The following is an 18,685-nucleotide window of genomic DNA, read 5'->3' as shown; positions in this document are numbered from 1 at the left end:
TTTGTACTGTGTAATTTTTCTTTATTAATGATCCGCTGTTGATATAAATGCTTTCTTCCTTCCCTCTTACTCCCTCATTCATCCAACCCTTGGCTCCCTTAAGTTGAACATTTTCCAGTACTCTTAAAAGTTTAAACACTACATTTATTTCAAAAAAGAAGTAATTCTTATTGCTTAGACTCTTTATTAGCTAAAATGAAGAGGCTCATACAGGTAGGGTACTTGTCGAAGCGGAGTACTTTACTTCATCTCGCAGTGCTAATCCTGTGAAGTTGTCCCGTCTAGCTGCATATTCCCCCACGTTGGCCAGCCCTGGCACCACACAGCAGCTCAGAGCGCTGCGGTAGATGCTCATGTCATGGGCGTCATACCACTCGTCCGTCTTTTCGTCATAGCACTCCACATTAAAGGTGGTAGTGAAGCCATTAAAGCCGCCCACCACAAACAAGAGGTCATCTACCACCTCGATGCCAAAATTGCTACGAGGATTAAACATAGTGGGGATTGTGCGCCAAGTATTAGCCACTGGGCTGTAGGCTTCTGCACTCCTAAGTCGATTTGCTCCATCAAAGCCACCCACCTATGGACAGCAAGGGAAACATGGTTGACTGTTAGCCATGGCTTCTGTGCACGGAGGAAGAGGTTGCCTTTGGGGGTGGGGTGGGGGAACCAGTGATTTCATACCTCCCTCTTTCCACTATTTTCCATGGGGAAAAAAAATGCTTTTCAAATGCTTACCAATAATAGTGTAAACCTATTTGCGAACAAAAAATCGAGGGTTATCGTTTTTGTGTGGTACAAGATAAACTCACCGCATATACATGTTCTCCATAAGCAATTACGCCTATTCCACTCCTCCTGCTTCTCATGGGTGCTATGACTGTCCACTGATTACTCTCAGTGTTGTACACTTCCGCTGTAAACAGACACTCATTTCCGTTAAAACCACCACATATGTAGACCTGTGTGAAGAGAGGCTCAAGGTTATGGAAATCATTCCCTCTGGGGAGCAGAAAGAACGGGTGTGTATATGGTGGTGACGAGGTGACCCTTCTGATACCAGTCTGTCCAGTTTCTTTTTTCCCATGTGTGCGTACATCGCTTTTTAATGAGTAAAATTTTAAAGGACAGTTGAAAAGGGCCACTTTTATCATTTGAGGGTGGAGTTAGTCTTGCAAAGTGAGGACTGCCCCTTCTATTTTCCATCCGCCCTCCAGAAGACAAAGAAGAGCATTACTTCTGGGCATGTTCTCCCCCCTCCCCATTCCTACCTTCCCGTACAGTGTTGTGGCACTCGCGTCGCTCCTCTGCTCGTGCATAGGGGCAATGAGCGTCCACTGGTTGGTCTCCGGCTCGTATCGTTCAGCAGTGTTGAGACGCACATAGCCATCAAATCCTCCCATGGCGTATATAAAATTGCTGAGGACTGTCACGCTGACGTAGCAACGTCGGGAGTGCATCGGGGCCACCTGATGCCATGTTTTCTTGACTGGGTCAAAACGCTTAACGCTATTGAAATAGTCTACACTATCGAACCCCCCAATGATATAAATGTAGCCTTTCAAGTAGGCCGCCCCATGGTAGGCACGGGGACTCTCTTCCTCACAAGTGACATTCACCCATCTGTCTGCCCGAGCATCGTATGCCTCAATGGCATTGGTGGGGCTCCCACCGCTCCAGCCACCAATTGCAAATAGGATGGCATAGGGCAGACGGGGCCTGGTGAGTGGGTTGGTGAAGTCAGAATTAGAGGGTCCGTTCATGTTGAGGTCATACATGGCCTTTAGGGCATTGATGATGACTGGCTTGCATTCCTCACTGTCTTTGACATAGTCGTTCATCTTCACATTGTTCATGAAGTACTCAGCATGCATTAGGGCCAGGCGAACCTAAGAAAGAAATACAGAAAGTCAGATGAGGTGAGGGTACCTGGAAAACCCATATCCACAAGTCCCCATTTACAGTCTGACTTTGAATGGCAGCAGTATCATATTTTGTGTTTGAAATTTACAGCTCACAGTTTAAATACTTGTTTTTCGGAGGTGGTATACATTTGGATGCTGAGAATGAGCTAGATGGCACCTCAAATGATCACAGAGCTAGCCTCTTCCTTGGCCCCTGAGCAGTACTGTTAGACCAGAGAAGGCTGGGGTGATCGTTCAGTCATTGAACATCTATGTTTCTCTGTATAAAATAACACAGATTAGTGCCAAATGGCTGTAATCGTGTATAGTACTGTTTGGTGTTCTATCCCACTTCTACCTGGGATTTGGGGAAACTCACAGAATAAAAATGGTTGAAAGGAGGGCCCTTTAAAAGTCTTTTGAAGGCCTTGCCATCTCCTTCCCCCGCTGCTAGGGAGAATTTTGGTCAAAGAATGTAAGTGGAGGAGAAGGAACTAGCAATGTCAAGAAAGAAAAACTGCAAAATTCCAAAGATTAGGAGATGCCTTCTATATAAGTGTATGTAAATACAGCCCCAGAAGCTGCCAAACATCTGAATATGGCTCTTCGCACAGTCCCTCCGGGGTAAATGAACCGAACATGAGCAATTAAGCATCCCACAAAAAATAACTAAACTTGACCTTGGGAAGCAAAACTGAAATATGCTGCTTCCTATTTTGGGGGTCATGAGAAATCCATTTTAAAATGGCCTCAAATACAGCATCTTCTTGTTTGACGTTGAGCTCATCTTTCTCAATGATATCCTTCAGTTCAGTGACTGAGAGCTCTAAAAACTCGGCTGAGACTTTCACCATCTCCTCAAAGTTGTGCAGTATGAACATGTAGGCCTTCTGCCTCAGCTCGGGACAGTAGTAGTAGTCCGTGAACTTGCAGATGCCGATACAGTTATCCAAACACAGCTCCGACTTGAGGAACTCACAGCAACCCCTGACAATACCCATGATGTTGAATTGGTCTGCGGCAGCCAGCAGCTTCTCCACGTTGTCCGGTGTGATAGGGACGGTCCGGGTGTATGCATATTCAATAATTAGCTTCATCATGTCAGGGGAAATGCCAGGAATGTTGTATACCTTCTTTTCAGTGTTGTTCCAGCCACTGGTAAACAAAGCTCTGGAAGAAAGAAAGAAACTAGCAGCCACTGAAACATTTCTCTCCAGTTTGCCAGGTTCTCCCCCCCCCCCCGCCCCACCTTCTTTGGTCGAGGAGAGTCTGGACATTTCCCAAATAGTGCACGGTGAGTATGCTGGAAATAAATTGGCATGGGGAAGGGGAGGGGGAGGGTAGGCTATGTGCTTTATACAGTGGGCAAGAGAACCTTGTCAAGAACTTTGACTTTGGTCACTCTTCTTCTTATCCTCATGATAACTAGAACTTTTCCCTGTTTGGTGGGTGGAAAAATTGGGATCTAGAGCCAGGAGTAAGACCTAGGTCTCTTCTACCTCAACCTTACTTAAGGAAGTTAAACTTGAGCAATACGCTTTTTTAAATAAGTACCATTCAGTCAACACACACCTAGAATCTGATCACTCCTCACCTCTTACTGCTACCTCTTTAGTCCAAGCCACCACCATCTCCAGCCTAGATGATTGGGGGTAAGCTTCTGATGGCCCTGCTTCTGCCCTTGATACTGCCAGAGTTTACAGTCATACCCCAACTACCTTATGAGTTTACGTACCCCTTCCACTCAAAACCTTCCGCTGACATCCCTTCTTGCTCAGAGTAAAATACAAAGTGCTTGCCAGGGAGTACAAAGTCCTCTGAGGTCTGGACCAGTAATCCCTCTCTGGCCACCTCCTCCCACCGTCCCCCTCATTCCGTTCCAGTCCCACCAGCCTTGCTTTCCTTGAATATACCAGACGTGCTTCCTTTTTGGTCCTTTGTACATGCTGTTGCCTCTGCCTGGAAGGCTCCCCGCTGCAGATCTCCATATTTCTCACTCCCACCTCCCCCTTAAAGTCTTTGCTCAAATGTCACTTTGTCAGAAACCATCCTATTTAAAATCGCCACCTTCCTGTTTAAAATCTCCCTACCTGGTGTGCCTGGATGGCTCAGTCGGTTAAGCGTCTGCCTTCGGCTCAGGTCATGATCCCAGCGTCCTGGGATTGAGTCCCGAATCAGGCTCCCTGCTCAGCGGGGAGTCTGCTTCTCCCTCTGCCTCTTCCCACTGCTTGTGCGTGCTCGCTCTCTCTCATAAATAAATAATATCTTTAAATATAAATAAATAAAATCTCCCTACCTTCCTTTCCGCCCCCCAAGCACTTACGATCTGCTATGTTTTTTATTTATTGAATACCTATTCCTCCTACTAGAAGGTAAACTTCATGAGAACACGAATGTTTATCTTTTTACTCATTGTTTTATTTCTAGTACCTCGGATAGTGCCTGTCACAAAATAGGCACTCAATAAATAATTATTGACAGTGTACTGTTCCAGAACTATTTATTGGGCTCCCACTGTATACCTAGGTACTTTTTTAGGTGTTGAAAAAGACGGAAGGACCTGCCCTAACAAATTTTTGCTTCCTTTTTCTAGATGGTTTAAGGGAATATGGCCTTGGAAATCAGATTCTTCTCTAGAGCAGGGGTCTGCAAGCCTACAGCCTCTGGGCCAGATTTGGCCCACCTCTTGTTTTTGTGCCACCTACAAGCTAAAAGTGTTTTTACTTTTTTTTTTTTTTTAGAGCGAGAGAGTGGGGGTGCGGGGAACCAAGGGAGAGGAAGAGAATCTTAAGTAGGCACCGTGCGTAGAGTGGAGCCCAATGCAGGGCTCCATCTCACGACCCTGAGGTCATGACCTGAGCTGAGATCAATAGTTTAACCGCTTAACTGACTGAACCACCCAGATGCCCCTGTTTTTTACATTTTTAAAAGTGGGGGGAAAAATAGATTTTGTGACACCTGGATTATAATTCACATTTCAGCATCCATGAATCATTTTATTGGAACACAGCCATGCCGTCTCAGTTAGTATTGTCTACAGCTGCTCTCCCACTATAAAGGCAGCGTGCAGTCGTTGTGGCAGAGGCTGTATGGCCTGCAAGGCTTAAAATACTATCTGGTCTTTTTGTAGACCCTGTTGCAGGTCTAGATGAATGAGAATTTTTAGCAACAGATGGGAGACATGTATCATGTTCGTTGGAACTGATAACTCAAACATTTCCAGCTCATGAACAAAATATCTCTGCCACTTCCTGGGTCACGGTGGTTGTGACCCAAACTCCCTTTATCTTCCAATAAACACTTCCTTGGTGCTTTCCCGCATCCTCCTTCCCATCTGCTCAATCCTTGTTAATTCATCACCCTGTTTGAGATAGTCTCTACTGGGATAGGGGCACAAGGGGTGGCTGAGGTGGCACTGTCATCTAGGTTTAAGTAGGAAATCCAGTATGGGTGTCCAACCTTCCCGAACGTTGGTTTGGGTGAGAATCAAAGGAGAAAAGCACCTGGCCCACCAACAGTTGGTTGAAATCCAGTGGAAAAGCAGAGAGGCGGCTCCGGCCCTAGTTGTGCCTCTTCAGAAGACAAAGGAGCCAGGCTAGAGGAGCCCACAGATTTGACAGTGTCCCTAACTTACGACGATGGGGTGGGAAACATGAAATGAACCAAAATGTCTCAGAATGAGCCCAAGTCCCCCTCTGGCTTAGTTTGGCAACCCTGTTGTACCTAAAGTAGGAACTGCAGCTACAGAGGATGTTCTTGTGGGCATTGAACTCAAAGCCATTGACCTTGACGACCACGTCACAGAGCTTGCCCTCTAGCCTAAGCTCGTTGAAGATCTCACAGGTCATCGCACTCATCTTCCTCTCCATGTGAGGCTGGTGGAAACGCGTGGAGGCCGCCGCGCTCTCCATCTCCATGGCACCCTGGGACCAGCGGAGAGAGGCTGCTCTCTTAGGGCGTCGGGGAGGGTTGTGGGGGGCCCCTTTAGCCTGCTGTCGCTCCTTTTCCCTACTACATCTTTCATGTAGGGCCCTTCAGGCAGCCCAAGTTCCAGAATCCTGGGCCCGCAGTGAGATCACTCTCAGGATTGTGCTCTCAGGTTCTGGAACTCTCCTGTCCTCCTTCCTTCTCCCCTCCCCCACAATCAGGCTGAAGACCACCCCACACCTTCCAAGCCCTTGAATCTGGAGCAGGACTGTGACCGCCAACACCATGTAAGAGTTTTTATCCACTCTAGCTGTTGTTGCCCTCTTCATTTGCCCAGTTCTCTATCCGTGTAGCATCATCCGCCTTCTTCCACTGCTGGGCACTTGGCTCCCCAGACACTGAATTCAAGGAAACCAAGTCAGAGGAGGCAGAAGGAAGGAAAGCCGATTAGAGTTCACGCTGGCCCAGCTGTCCAGGGCCTAGCTGCCCCGCGGACTTGTTAGTCGCTCATTTTCTTCTGGGATGAGGAGTGGGCCCAGTTAAGCCCCTTCTGGATGTTTTCCATCTCCCTTCCCTTCCTGCGGGCTTTGTTTGTCATGCAAACTTTACGTCTGGAAATGACCCCCCTGGCCAGGGCTTTTGCTCTCGACGGTGGCACTCGGTAACCCCAACTCTTGGAACCCTCACCCTCCTCAACACAGAGCCCGCAGCCGGGGTCTTGCCCAGCGCGGGCACCGCCTCCTCCCGGCCCCGCCCGCCGCCCGGTCCCCGGGCCGGCGGTCCACCCGGCTCCCTGGCTGCGGGCGACGCCTGCGCAGTGCGGCCGCGGGGAGGTCGTTGTCCCGGCGCCGTCGTCCCGGCAGCGAGCGCCATGGCGGAGGAGGTGAGGCGGGAGGAAGCGTCCGACGTGGGGCGGGCCCCGACCCCCGGGGCGCTCCGAGGCCCCCAGCGGGCCGCCTGGGCCCCGCCGCGCCACCCCGACCAGTAGGCGCCCCGGGCTGGCCCGGAGCCCCCCCCCCCCCTCCGCGCGCCCCGTGCGTCCCGGCCCGGCCTCGCAGGGCTGCGGAGCCGGCCCCGGGCTCCCGCTGAGCCCAGCGCGGCGCCGGGGTCAGCGCTTCTCTCGGGTCTCGGGACAGGTGAGCACCCTGATGAAGGCCACGGTCCTGATGCGGCAGCCCGGGCGGGTGCAGGAGATCGTGGGCGCCCTCCGCAGGGGCGGGGGAGACCGCTTGCAGGTACGGCCCGGGCGAGGTGGGGCGGCTGGGGAGGTGACCCGCCCAAGGGGCCTGCCCGCGCTGCCGCGGACGCTGCCGGCCCTGAGCCCCTAGAAATGGCCAGCGGCCTGAGTGCAAGCAGGTTGCTCCGCCTGATTGCCCTGCGTTAGAGCCCACCTGCCGGAAAACCTACATTTCCAAATTTGTCAGTCATGACCGGCTGCTGCTTCCTCTTACTAGGTGGAAAGCACCAGGCCCTGGGGCGGGGCTCCCCAGGAAGTTGCAGATGTGGAGATGGGTCACCTTGGAAGGGACCCCCAAGGCAATGAGATGGCAAGGCTGAGAGTCAGAGGGGGTCCTGATGTTTCAGTCCCCACTCTGCCAGAGACCCGCAGGAGACTGGGCGACCTCAGGCTTAGCGCGCTACTACCAACTGGGGTTCTACTAACTACGATTCGTCCGTGTCGTGCCCACCGCCCCCCCACACCCCCGACTGCCCCGCCGGCCTTTCCTAACTCCTGCACTGGCTGGCTACTGAGCTGGCTTGCCTTTCATAATCTCCCCCCACCTCCCCGTCCCCGCAGGGCCACACCGGAAGGAGCCTGTATGGATAGCATCTCTCTTTTGCATTTTAGGTCATTTCTGATTTTGACATGACCTTGAGCAGGTTTGCATTCAATGGAAAGCGATGCCCTTCTTCTTACAGTAAGTCACATACTAGCTTGCTTTGGTGGGCTTGACAAGCTGGTGGCTTCTAAGTGGCAAATGAAAGGAGTTTTGTGTTTTTGCAGACATCCTGGATAACAGCAAGATCATCAGTGAGGAGTGCCAGAATGAGGTGGGTTACTCCCCTTCTTTGCTCAGAGATGGCTTTTATGGACTACTTCAGATAGTTATTGGTTAGGACCAAAGATTCCAGGATAGAGACCTTAGAAGATTAATATTTTTAAAAATTGTTGTTCTTATGTTCAGGTGGACCTAGTCTCACTGGGGCAGTGTTTCCTTTTTGTTCAGGACATGTGACGACTGGTGGTTAGAATATGGGTGTTAAGCATACTACTAGCTACAGAGTTTACAAGAGACTTCAGCATTTGCTCTTTAACCCTCCAGCAACTCCCAGGGGTGGCTAGAACCACTTGAAGAGTCTAAGCAACTCCTTCAAGGGTCATACAGGCAAGACACACAGAGCTTGGCTTTCCCATAGATCCGATTCCGTCCCAAACTCTTTTCACTACATTATGCTATTTCTTTAATAATATAATTTGGGGGGGTGCACCTGGGAGGCTCAGTGGAGTGAGCGTCTGACCCTTGGTTTTAGCTCAGGGTGGTGGGATCTGGGATTGGGCCCGGTGAGGGGCTCCTTGCTCAGCAGGGAGTTTGCTTGAGATTCTTTCCCTCTCTCTCTGATCCTCCCCCTGCACACCTCCCCCCGCCAAAATAAATAAATAAGTCTTTTAAAAAATATGTAATTTTTTGGCAAGGTAACAGGTATCAAGAAAGACTTCTGAATTAATGTCGATATATGATAACACCCATTTCCATGAGATACATACGAATATTATGAATCCTGCAGCCTTGGAGTTCATTTTACTTTGCTCCACGTTCTGTCCTCTTTGCCAGAGGAGAGCCCTGCTGGTTGCACGTTTCTCTGCAGTTTGCTGAGCTCTTTCTGCTGAATAACTATATCATTTAGTTTCACTTCATTATGAAATTCACTAAATCACATACTAAGCGGTCTGTCAGTCTGTCATCTTGGTCAGCTCTTTCAATACTCTGTCATGGTTACTTGTTATTAAGATGGGCAACAAATTAGGGCGCCTGGGTGGCTCAGTCGGTTGAGCGGCTGCCTTCGGCTCAGGTCATGATCCCAGGGTCCTGGGATCGAGTCCCGCATCGGGCTCCCTGCTCAGCGGAGAGCCTGCTTCTCCCTCTCCCTCTGCCTGCTGCTCTGCCTACCTGTGCTCTATCTCACTGTCAAATAAATAAATAAAATCTTAAAAAAAAAAAAAAAGATGGGCAACAAATTATAGATAGCTCTTACATCTCTAAAACCTGTCTCTCTGGAGATGCACTTTTAGCTTAATGTAAGTTCTGGCGCCAGGACTAATTAATTGCCTTTGGTAAGTCACTGTTAGTGGTTCCTCACATACCTGTCTTATCAGCTTCCAGAAAGTTGCATCCAGGAGTAAGACTGCAGGTTTGGGTGCCTGCTCTAGGATAATGAAGCTAGGGCAAACTAAGATTCTGGGTGTTGATGAGCTCCCGAAAAAAAAAAAATTAATACAGCAAAGTTTATGCATGAAATCTTTTTTCTTTTTAAAAAAGTATATTCTTGGGGCGCCTAGGTGGCTCAGTTAGTTAAGTGACTGCCTTCAGCTCAGGTCATGATCCTGGAGTCCTGGGATGAGTTCCGCATCAGGCTCCCTGCTCAGCAGGGAGTCTGCTTCTCCCTCTGACCCTCTCATGTGCTCTCTCTCTCTCTCTCTCCCATTCTCTCTCTCTCAAATAAATAAATAAAATCTTTAAAAAGAAAGTATATTCTTCTGTTGAATTCTCTTATACTTTTTAGAAAAATGCTCTCACCGCCCTCCCTCCCCCGAAACACACACATTGAGAATCTTAATACATTTCAGGAGCTTTCTCCCTTTGTCAGTGTGTGATCTTTGCCTTTAACTCTCTTTTGGACCCATGGTCAGGGACTCCACATTTGATCTCATAATATTCTGAGACTGTGCATATATTAAAGTTAAAATTCTTTACCCAATCAGTTCCCATTTTTATTGGGCGCTGTTACTGACTGGTCCTGTGTGACACATGGTCGCTGAAGCGGTCTCCCCAGACGTGGAAGGAAATCTTAGCAGGAGGAGGTACATGCGGATGCTTGTGAAGTGGTTTACTCAATGTTGGTGTTGTGATGGTTATCCACTAACATGCTGGGTCCCAAACTCACTTCCATGATTTTTCTACTTCCACTTTCATGATTTTTGCCATATCTATTAGGGTGATTTTTACTACATATTTTACTTAAAGTTGGGTTACTATTAAAAATCTGAATGCGGGGTGCCTGGGTGGCTCAGTCAATTGAGGATCTGCCTTCGGCTCAGGTCATGATCCCGGGGTCCTGGGATCGAGTCCCGCATGGGGCTCCTTGCTCCATGGGGAGTCTGCTTCTCCCTCTCCCTCTGCCTGCTGCTCCCCCTGCTTGTGTACTCTCTCTCTCTCTCTCTGTGCCAAATAAATAAATAAAATATTTTTAAAAATCTGAATGCAATTAGAAAGGAAACAATCTTTGTGAAAGCATGAATTTGATGTGCTAGTTTTTTCTTTTTTTTTTTTTTTTTAAGATTTTATTTATTTATTTGACAGAGAGAGACACAGTGAGAGAAGGAACACAAGCCGGGGGAGTGGGAGAGGGAGAAGCAGGCTTCCTGCCTGTCAGGGAGCCCAGTGTGGGGCTCGATCCCAGGACCCTGGGATCATGACCTGAGCTGAAGGCAGATGCTTAACGACTGAGCCACCCAGGTGCCCCTAGTTTTTTTTTTCTTAATATGCATTAAAATGAATCCAAAGCTACTAAAATGAAAAGTGTTTATCCATGTGCCCTCTAAAGTTACTTTGCCTACCCCTGAGAAAATTGTACCCCATTTTGGGAAATACAGCATTAATCCCTTCTTATTGGTTAAGCCCTGCTGACTGAAGTAGTGAATAACAACAAAATCCTAGTAATTTATGACCTGATAGCAAAAGATCTTTATTAATTCTTAGACCTCACACTCCGAGGGTGCGTATGAAGGGCTGACCAGCTCTGCATGTCAGTTGCTCCCTAACACAGAGTTGCATCTTCTAGGTAATTATTTTCTCACACTAAACTGTGGGACTTCGCTGGGGAAAACTTGACGCGGACTAACAGCTTTTCTCTTCATTTGGATGTCCCAGCTCAAAGCACTCCTTCACCACTATTACCCAATTGAGATTGACCCGCACCGGACCATCAAAGAGAAGTTACCTCATATGGTGGAATGGTAAGTGATGGTGGTTTTGAACCGCTCCTGGCCTCCACAATGGACTGGTCCAGGAGGGGGTATGTTTTTCCTGAGCTTGAATGAGGTGGCAGGCCCCCTTACCTTACTGAAATCCCCTGGCCCACCTATTAGAACCAACTGTCTAGCCACAGAGGGGCTACTTGTGGCTACTGCTAGAGTGGGGGCCCAGTGAGAATCCTTGGAAGGAGGTAGAAGCCCCTTGGTTTGGGGGAACAAGTGCTTTGGGGAGATAACTCTCCTATAGGAACCAGCATGTCCTATAGGGGACAGAGCCCCACTTCTCCAGAACATGGGGTCACCGAGGGAGGGATTCAGAAGAGCTTTGACTTCAGCAGTTAGCTCACCCAGTTCTTGTTCCTGTGGCTGGGATATGGCTTTCTCACCTCTTCCTTTTAAGGACAGCCGGAGTCCTTCAGGAAGTGGTTTGGTGGAAAAGGCTGAGACCTCCATTAATCTTGCCAGAGGGGACTTGGCCTAAAAAGGGAAAGGACGCTTTCCTCCTTAGTGATCGGAATTTGGGCTTTTGTGGGGTGTCTATTTCTAGGTGGACCAAAGCACACGATCTCCTGTGCCAACAGAAGATTCAGAAGGTTCAGATTGCCCAGGTGGTTAGAGAGTCCAATGCAATGCTTAGGTAAGCTTCTTGCTCTGGAAAACATCTGAAACTGGTTTGCTCACAAAAAGAGGCTGGGAAGGAGTGGAGGGGAGTTAGTTGCTAGGGGAGTCAGAAGAGACTAAGCACCGTAAGTGGCTGATGTGAAGAAGGTCTTGCTTTTCCTCTCTGAATACAGCTAAAGGATTTCTCACCCTTGGGTGCTTCCTAGGAAGCTGTCTGCTGCTAGTGGATGTAGTATGAATATGACGAAGGCTTCATCTCCCAGAACAGACAGCGTCTAACTTACTTTCTTCAGTGGTAAAAAGACTTTGGGGTCACCATGATGACTGGTGTTCTGGATTAACCCAGACGTGGGAGCTGGCTGGCCTGGGGTCCTTGATCATCAGTGGCCTCCCGGTTCTGGTCTGTCTGCTGGCGTATTCTTCTTCTTCTTTTAATTAGCATATACTGTTTTATTTGTTTTAGGGGTACAGGTCTGTGAGTCATCAGTCGTATATAATACCTAGTGCTCATTGTAACATACACCCTCCCCAATGTCCATCACCCAGCCACCCCATCCCTCCCACCCCCCACCCCTCCAGCAACCCTCAGTTTGTTTCCTGAGATGAAGAGTCTCTTATGGTTTGTCTCCCTCTCTGGTTTCATCTTATTTTATTTTTTTCTTCTCTTCCCCTATGATCCTCTGCCTTGTTTCTTAAATTCCTCATATCAGTGAGATCATATGATAATTGTCTTTCTCTGATTGACTTATTTCACTTAGCATAATACCCTCTAGTTCCATTCACGTCATCCCAAATGGCAAGATTTCATTCTTTTTGATGGTTGAGTAATATTCCATTGTATGTATATACTACATCTTCTTTATCCATTTATCTGTCGATGGACATCTGGGCTCTTGTTTTTTAAGATTTTATTTATTTGAGAGAGAATGAGAGAGCATGACGGGGAGGGTCAGAGGGAGAAGCAGACTCCCCGCTGAGCAGGGAGCCCGATGCGGGACTCGATCCCAGGACTCCAGGATCATGACCTGAGCCAAAGGCAGTCGCTTAACCAACTGAGCCACCCAGGCGCCCATGGACATCTGGGCTCTTTCCATAGTTTGGCTATTGTGGACATTGCTGCTCTAAACCTTGGGGTACAGGTACCCCTTCAGATCACTACATTTGTATCTTTGGGGTAAATACCCAGTAGTGCAATTGCTGGGTCGTAGGGTTCTGCTGCCATATTCTTTACTGGAGGAGGGATGCGGTCACACAGAGGAAGGAGGCAACATGGTTGCCTGCTCTCAAGGATTGGGTGTTTTAACTGGGGAGATCCATGAAAAGCCAAGAAAGTAGAGACGTGTGCAGACCCAATAAGTACCAGGGTGGGGTTGGAGTGTTTCCTCAGTGAAGCTGCCCCAGATAGCTACCTGGTTGTATTTTGCTCCAGCAAAATAAGGCAGAAACAAACAAGCAAACAATAGCCCTTTTATATGAAGTTCAAGGATAGGCAAAGCTGATCAGCAGTGATATGAAGTCACAACAGGAGGGGAATGGCATTGGTTGGGAAGGGAACCTTGATCTGGTTAGTAATTACATGTGGGTATACGTATATAAATATTAACTGAATTGAACACTTAAGATTAGTGCATGTTAACCATTTATTGTATTTTATACCTCAATTTAAAATGTTTTTAGGGGCACCTGTGTGGCTCAGTCATTAAGCATCTGCCTTCGGCTCAGGTCATGATCCCAGGGTCCTGGGATCAAGCCCCACGTCGGGCTCCCTGCTTAGAGGGCAGCCTGCTTCTCCCTCTCCCTCTGCCACTCCCCCTGCTTGTGTTCCCTCTCTCGCTGTGTCTCTGTCAAATAAATAAATAAAATCTTAAAAAAAAAAAAAGGTTTTTTTTGTTTTTTTTTTTTTTTGCGCCTGGGTGGCTCAGTTGGTTAGGTGTCTGCCTTTGGCTCAGGTCATGATCCCAGGGTTCTGGGATCGAGCCCCATGTCGGGCTCCCTTCTGAGCGGGGAGGCTGCTTCTCCCTCTCCCTCAATCCCTCCCCCTGCTTGCTCTCTCTCTCAAATAAATAAAAGATCTTAAAAAACAAAAAGGAAAGAAATAAAAAATTTAGGGGCACCTGGGTGGCTCAGTCGGTTAAGCCTCCAACTCTTGATTTTGGCTCAGGTTGTGATCTCAGGGTCCTGAGATTGAGCCCCATGTTGGGCTCTGTGCTCAGTGGGGAATCTGCTTAAGACTCTCTCTCTCTCTCTCTCTCTCTCTCTCTCTCTGCCCCTCCCTCCCTCCCCACCCACACACTCTCTCTCTTCAAATAAACAAATCTTTATTTTTTTAAAGATTTTATTTATTTATTTGAAAGAAAGAGAGCATGTGAGAGAGACAGGAGAGGGAGAGAAAGAGAGCAGGAGCAAAGGGAGAGGCAGAGGGAGAAGCAGGCTCCCCAGTGAGCAGGGTGCCTGATGTGGGGCTCGATCCCAGGACCCCGGGACCATGACCTGAGCCGGAGGCAGACACTTAACCCACTGAGCCATCCGGGTGCCCCAAATAAATCTTTAAAAAGAAAAAGTTTAAAAATACATCACCCCAATAGAAAATAAAGACCAAGAGCAGAGGCAGTGCCATTGTGGAATCCATCCATCTGTTTTCAGGGAGGGATACAAGACGTTCTTCAACACCCTCTACCAGAACAACATTCCCCTTTTCATCTTTTCCGCGGGCATTGGTGACATCCTGGAGGAGATTATCCGACAGATGAAAGTGTTCCACCCCAACATCCACATCGTGTCAAACTACATGGACTTTGATGAAGATGTGAGCCGGATCTCCTCTAGGGTGGGAGTGGATGAGGGGTGGGGACCACTAGCCCCTCCGGCAGCACCCGAAACCCTGAAGCCTGACTTGGGGAGGAGAGGGAGGGAAAGTGCTAGCTTCTTGCCCTCGGGCAGTTATTTCTTTCTTCATGCACGCTAGAGACAGTTACCTGTGGAGGACTTGCCCTTTGGTGTTTGACTGACAGCCCAGTGTCCTGGGGTACCTAATTTAGGGTTCAGCCAGGCCCTGTGTCACCATCCCAGGTCGTGTGCCATCCTAGGTCCTCCAGGGCTTAGACTTTGACTTGTCTTCCTGGAGCCAGAGGTGGGCCGCTCCGACTCACCCACACTCGGACTTCTTCCCCTCACACCAGTGGCTGCACTTCTCCTCTGTTCACCTGGGGTGAGGCCGCGCCCGCCGCTGAGAGTGAGCACACGTGTGGCCTGAGCAGTGCTCGTGTCACGGCTTCATGCTGCCACCAGAGTAGCTGATCAGTGATGTCTGAGAGTCCTTGTGAGTTTAAATCAGGGGTTACACGCCCTTTTTGTAAAAGGCCAGGTAGTAGATATTTTAGACGTTGTGGGATGGACTCTGATCTGTCACAACTACTCAGCTCTGCTGTGGAAAAAAAGCAACCGTGGACACAATATGACAGATGAGGCTGGCTGTGTCCCGGTCAAACTGAATTTATAAAAATAGGCCACATCTGGCTACAGGACCTAGTTGGCCGGCCCCGAGTTTAGACTACAAGGAGGTTTTGGCATGTCTCTGGCTGTCGGGATTCCCTTTCCTCTGTGACAGAGACAGTGGGACACTGGCTCTGGATGGTCCCTGTAGCCCTTCTGTCTCTTGATTATTTAGGGTTTCCTCCAGGGATTCAAGGGCCAGCTCATACACACATACAACAAGAACAGCTCCGTTTGTGAGAACTCTGGGTACTTCCAGCAGCTTCAGGGCAAAACCAACATCCTCCTGCTGGGAGACTCCATGGGGGACCTCACTATGGCTGATGGGGTTCCTGGTGTGGAGAACATTCTCAAGATTGGCTTCTTAAATGACAAGGTAGGTGTGGGACCAGGGCTTCCTGTCTTAGTGGCGCGCTTTTGTTTCGCTGCCTGTTAAATGCCTCGCGAACACCTCTATGTGCCGGGCGCGGTCAGTGTCCAGGGCACAGAGGTGAGCCACAAGCTATATTCTCATAGGGACACCGTGATGACGGCTGTGTTGGGCACATGGCGCCACAGCAGAGTTCAGAGACACTTACTCTTGGGTGCTCACCATGTGCCAGGCGTATCGACCCATTTAGTCCTTACGGCAGCCTTTTGAGGTGGTGCCTCTTATGCCTCAATTTACAGATGGGGAAACCGAGGCAAGGAGGTTCATCTGCCCATGGTACGTAGTGTAGGAGGTGGTGGGGCTGATTACAGTCCTCCTCAGTCACACCTGTAAGGCATGATTGAAGTGGGAGATGTCAGTATTCGGGAGGTGGGTTTACAATTCAGAGAAGGAAAACACAAGAACAGACCAGAGGCCAATGGGTGAAAACACCAGTCATAAAGGGGCACAGTGTGGTGTCAAGTTAGAAGGCTACCAGTCCCTCCCCCCGCCCCGCCCCAGCCAGCAGGTGCTAAAGACCTCCAGAATGCTTGAGCCTTGTGAAAATTCAGTCCAGATGGATTAGAAGTAACATCTGGTTTTTAAATTTTAATTCTCGTCCTTTCCTTTTGCCATTGACCCAAGGGTTAATGGTGGCACCCTGTGCCTGTTGCCATCCAAAGGGCGGGTCCCTGTAACCCGGAGCTGCTCTTGGGGAGTTGCAACTCGAATGTTCTCCTCCCCCTGCCCCGGGTGCCTGAGAGGTGGAGGCAGAAGTCAGGGCGTTCTGGGGACTCTATCCCCCTTCCCTGGGCAGGTGGATGAGCGGCGGGAGCGCTACATGGACTCCTACGACATCGTGCTGGAGAAGGACGAGACGCTGGACGTGGTCAACGGGGTGCTGCAGCACATCCTGCACTGCGGGGACTGGAGAGAGATGCAGGGCTCCTGAGCGTGGGCGGGGGGCCAGGAGCTGCAGGCTGCGGAGAGGGGGAGCCTCACCAGGAGGCCGCCCTGCGGGGAGCGTTGCTACTCCCTGTGTGTGCACGGAGCCCCGGGGGGTGCACCTGCCGAGCCCCGTCTCCCTCCTCCTCTCCCAGCGTCTTCTGTGGTGGTCTCCAGAGGCTGGCGGGAGGCCCTGCCGGATGGGAGGGCCAGCCAGGTGAACACGGGACCTACAGAGTGTTAGCACTCTAGGGACCAACTAGTCCAGGGGTTCTCCCCCCGCCCAGTTTTTAAAGACAGGAAGCTAGTCTTCAAACAAATCTAATGTGTGAAACAGATCAAAATAAAAAAAGGAAAAAACAGCTGTTCTGATTTGGGGGGTGCAGGGCTGGCTGGCTCAGTCAGTGGGGTGTTTGACTCTTGATCTCTGGCTTATGAGTTCGAGCCCCACATTGGGTGTAGAGATGACTTAGAAAATAAAATCTTAAAAAAATACAAAACACCAAATTCACTCACAGGACCCTCTGAGCACGTCCTAAATATGCCTGTGGACCGAGGTGGGCAGGTGGGGTTGAAAGGTGCGTTTCTGACCTGGGATGGTTTCACTTGATGCTGAAGTAGCTGTTAAACTTGGACTTCAGTTGGGGTCAGTTGGGTCTGGCCAGCCCTGTGTGCAGAGTTCCCTATTTATGGATCCCCAAAGGGATCCATTTGGGTGCAGATTTTCTCTTGTGCCGTTGGCTCCTGCTGTGTCTTCTCTTCCTTATGTGGGCCCAGGGCCACGAAGATGGGTGACTTCAGGGGAGTCAAGACCGGGACCTGAAGGGTGAAGGCACTCAGTGACACAGTAAAGTGGAAGTGATCTCTGCTCCGTCGTCCTGCATCACTGGGCTTCCTTCAGCTTCTTTCCTTCTCCCTCCCCTGTTGACTTGGATGGTCAAGAACTAGCTGAATTCTCTCTAGGGCACCTTTTGAAGAAAAAATGGAAACGTACCAGTTTCCCCTGGCATTTTGTAGCCTGTCCTCAGAGAAACACACCCCTCATCCTCCCGCAAAGCGTGCCCGGCTGTGGCGCATGCGTTTCCCTGAGGCTCTGAAGGGGACGGCAGTGCCTCCTTCACTAGGGCCCTGAAGGTAGGTGTAGTTCTCATCTATAGGTGGCTCGGAAAAGACCAGAAACTTGCTCCCACGCCATAGCTAGGAGCTGGCGCCAGATTTCAGTGTTTCTGACCAATGCCATCGCATTTCTGCTGCTCGCCTCCACCTGCACGCAGGCTCTGGTTCTGAGCTGGCCTGTTCGCTTCTGGGGGGCGGGTGGTGACCATCTGAGGCCGGCCCACAGCCACTGTCAGACCCCGAAGTGCCTTCGGGATGCTTTGGGGCCAGGAGTGTCCGTGACTGGCCATGGGGAAAAGCCGTGTCTTGGGATCCTGGGCAAGAAGTGGGTGCTTGTGCGGGGTGGGTCAGTTCGGGGAGTCCCGGACCATCAGTCTCCCAAGGCTCCCCCGCTCTCCTGTCTGTCCTCTCCTGGCTTAGGTCATCTTTGTTGTCCTGGCCAGAGTCCAGCTGGGCGGGTGCTGGCTGAAGCAACTCCTCCCTCAAGACCCTGGGGATTGGAGCCCTGTTACCTTTCCTTCAGACAGGAGGGAGGATCTGGCAGGAGGTAATGGCTGGCAGCCAGGAGCAGGGAGAGGTGGGGGTAGCCTAGCATCGGAACAAGTCTACATGGAAGAGAGGAATCCGACCTGTGCAGCTTAATTTAATCCTTGAGTTTCTTCTGTCATGTTTGAGGTCAGGGACCTCATCTTTCCATTCAGTTGGGATAGTTAGGAGACAGGGATCATCTCTCCACACCTCCCCACAGGCCCCTCTGTAGACGCCCACTCCCCACCCTCCCTCCAGCAGATAGGGGGCTCCCTTTCCATGGGGAGGGCCCTGGTTAGGCCTCAGGAGGCACGAGGCGGAAACCTGGGGACACAGTATCTTGAGCGCCTGCTTTGTTCCCCTTTCTTCCCCAGTCCTTGGTCTAAGGGCCTCCCCCTGCCCCCAGAAGAGCACATCCTGAGGCCTTTGGTTTAGTCTTTTATTTGGTACAAAGGAGAAAGGGATCGGATACCACTTTAGCCTTTTGAG

The 18,685-nt window shown here is 49.9% G+C and overlaps 2 protein-coding genes across 3 annotated transcripts; one reads left to right on the top strand and one right to left on the bottom strand.

The window, feature by feature from the left end:
* Positions 1-164: 164 nt before the first annotated feature.
* Positions 165-5,983, bottom strand: KLHL10 (kelch like family member 10). The gene is made up of 5 exons (XM_025861972.2): positions 5,628-5,983; positions 2,585-3,074; positions 1,272-1,889; positions 813-962; positions 165-580 (listed from the first exon to the last, which is right to left on the bottom strand). The coding sequence occupies exons 1-5, from the start codon at positions 5,819-5,821 to the stop codon at positions 206-208; spliced, it is 1,827 nt and encodes a 608-aa protein (XP_025717757.1). The 5' UTR covers positions 5,822-5,983; the 3' UTR covers positions 165-205.
* Positions 5,984-5,998: 15 nt separating this feature from the next.
* On the top strand, positions 5,999-16,914 carry NT5C3B (5'-nucleotidase, cytosolic IIIB). 2 transcript variants are annotated; one of them, XM_073889488.1, is made up of 9 exons: positions 5,999-6,118; positions 6,968-7,066; positions 7,681-7,750; positions 7,837-7,883; positions 10,982-11,067; positions 11,633-11,722; positions 14,350-14,512; positions 15,374-15,574; positions 16,425-16,914. In XM_073889488.1, the coding sequence occupies exons 2-9, from the start codon at positions 6,980-6,982 to the stop codon at positions 16,557-16,559; spliced, it is 879 nt and encodes a 292-aa protein (XP_073745589.1). In that variant the 5' UTR covers positions 5,999-6,118; positions 6,968-6,979; the 3' UTR covers positions 16,560-16,914. The 2 variants fall into 2 exon arrangements, with proteins under 2 accessions (XP_073745589.1, XP_025717605.1); XM_025861820.2 differs by lacking the exon at positions 5,999-6,118 and adding an exon at positions 6,475-6,714.
* Positions 16,915-18,685: the final 1,771 nt, after the last annotated feature.

The sequence above is a fragment of the Callorhinus ursinus genome, unplaced genomic scaffold, assembly GCF_003265705.2.
Source record: "Callorhinus ursinus isolate GAN/ISIS: 27379988/994484 unplaced genomic scaffold, GSC_fseal_2.0 scaffold108, whole genome shotgun sequence".
Lineage (NCBI taxonomy): Eukaryota > Metazoa > Chordata > Mammalia > Carnivora > Otariidae > Callorhinus > Callorhinus ursinus.
The sequence above is the reverse complement of the archived record's forward strand: the minus strand, read 5'-3'. Positions and strand labels throughout refer to the sequence as shown.

What these genes read in the sequence shown, in the direction of transcription:
- KLHL10 (XM_025861972.2), bottom strand. Translation starts at nt 5,821, where the DNA reads ATGGAGATGGAGAGCGCGGCGGCCTCCACGCGTTTCCACCAGCCTCAC. An exon ending in TTTCAGTTTTGCTTCCCAAG is followed by an intron (nt 1,890 to 2,584) that starts GTCAAGTTTAGT and finishes TTTCTTTCTTAG; the next exon opens with GTTCGCCTGGCCCTAATGCA. An exon ending in CCACAACACTGTACGGGAAG is followed by an intron (nt 963 to 1,271) that starts GTAGGAATGGGG and finishes CTCTTCACACAG; the next exon opens with GTCTACATATGTGGTGGTTT.
- NT5C3B (XM_025861820.2), top strand. An exon ending in GCGGGGGAGACCGCTTGCAG is followed by an intron (nt 7,067 to 7,680) that starts GTACGGCCCGGG and finishes TTTGCATTTTAG; the next exon opens with GTCATTTCTGATTTTGACAT. An exon ending in TTACCTCATATGGTGGAATG is followed by an intron (nt 11,068 to 11,632) that starts GTAAGTGATGGT and finishes GTCTATTTCTAG; the next exon opens with GTGGACCAAAGCACACGATC.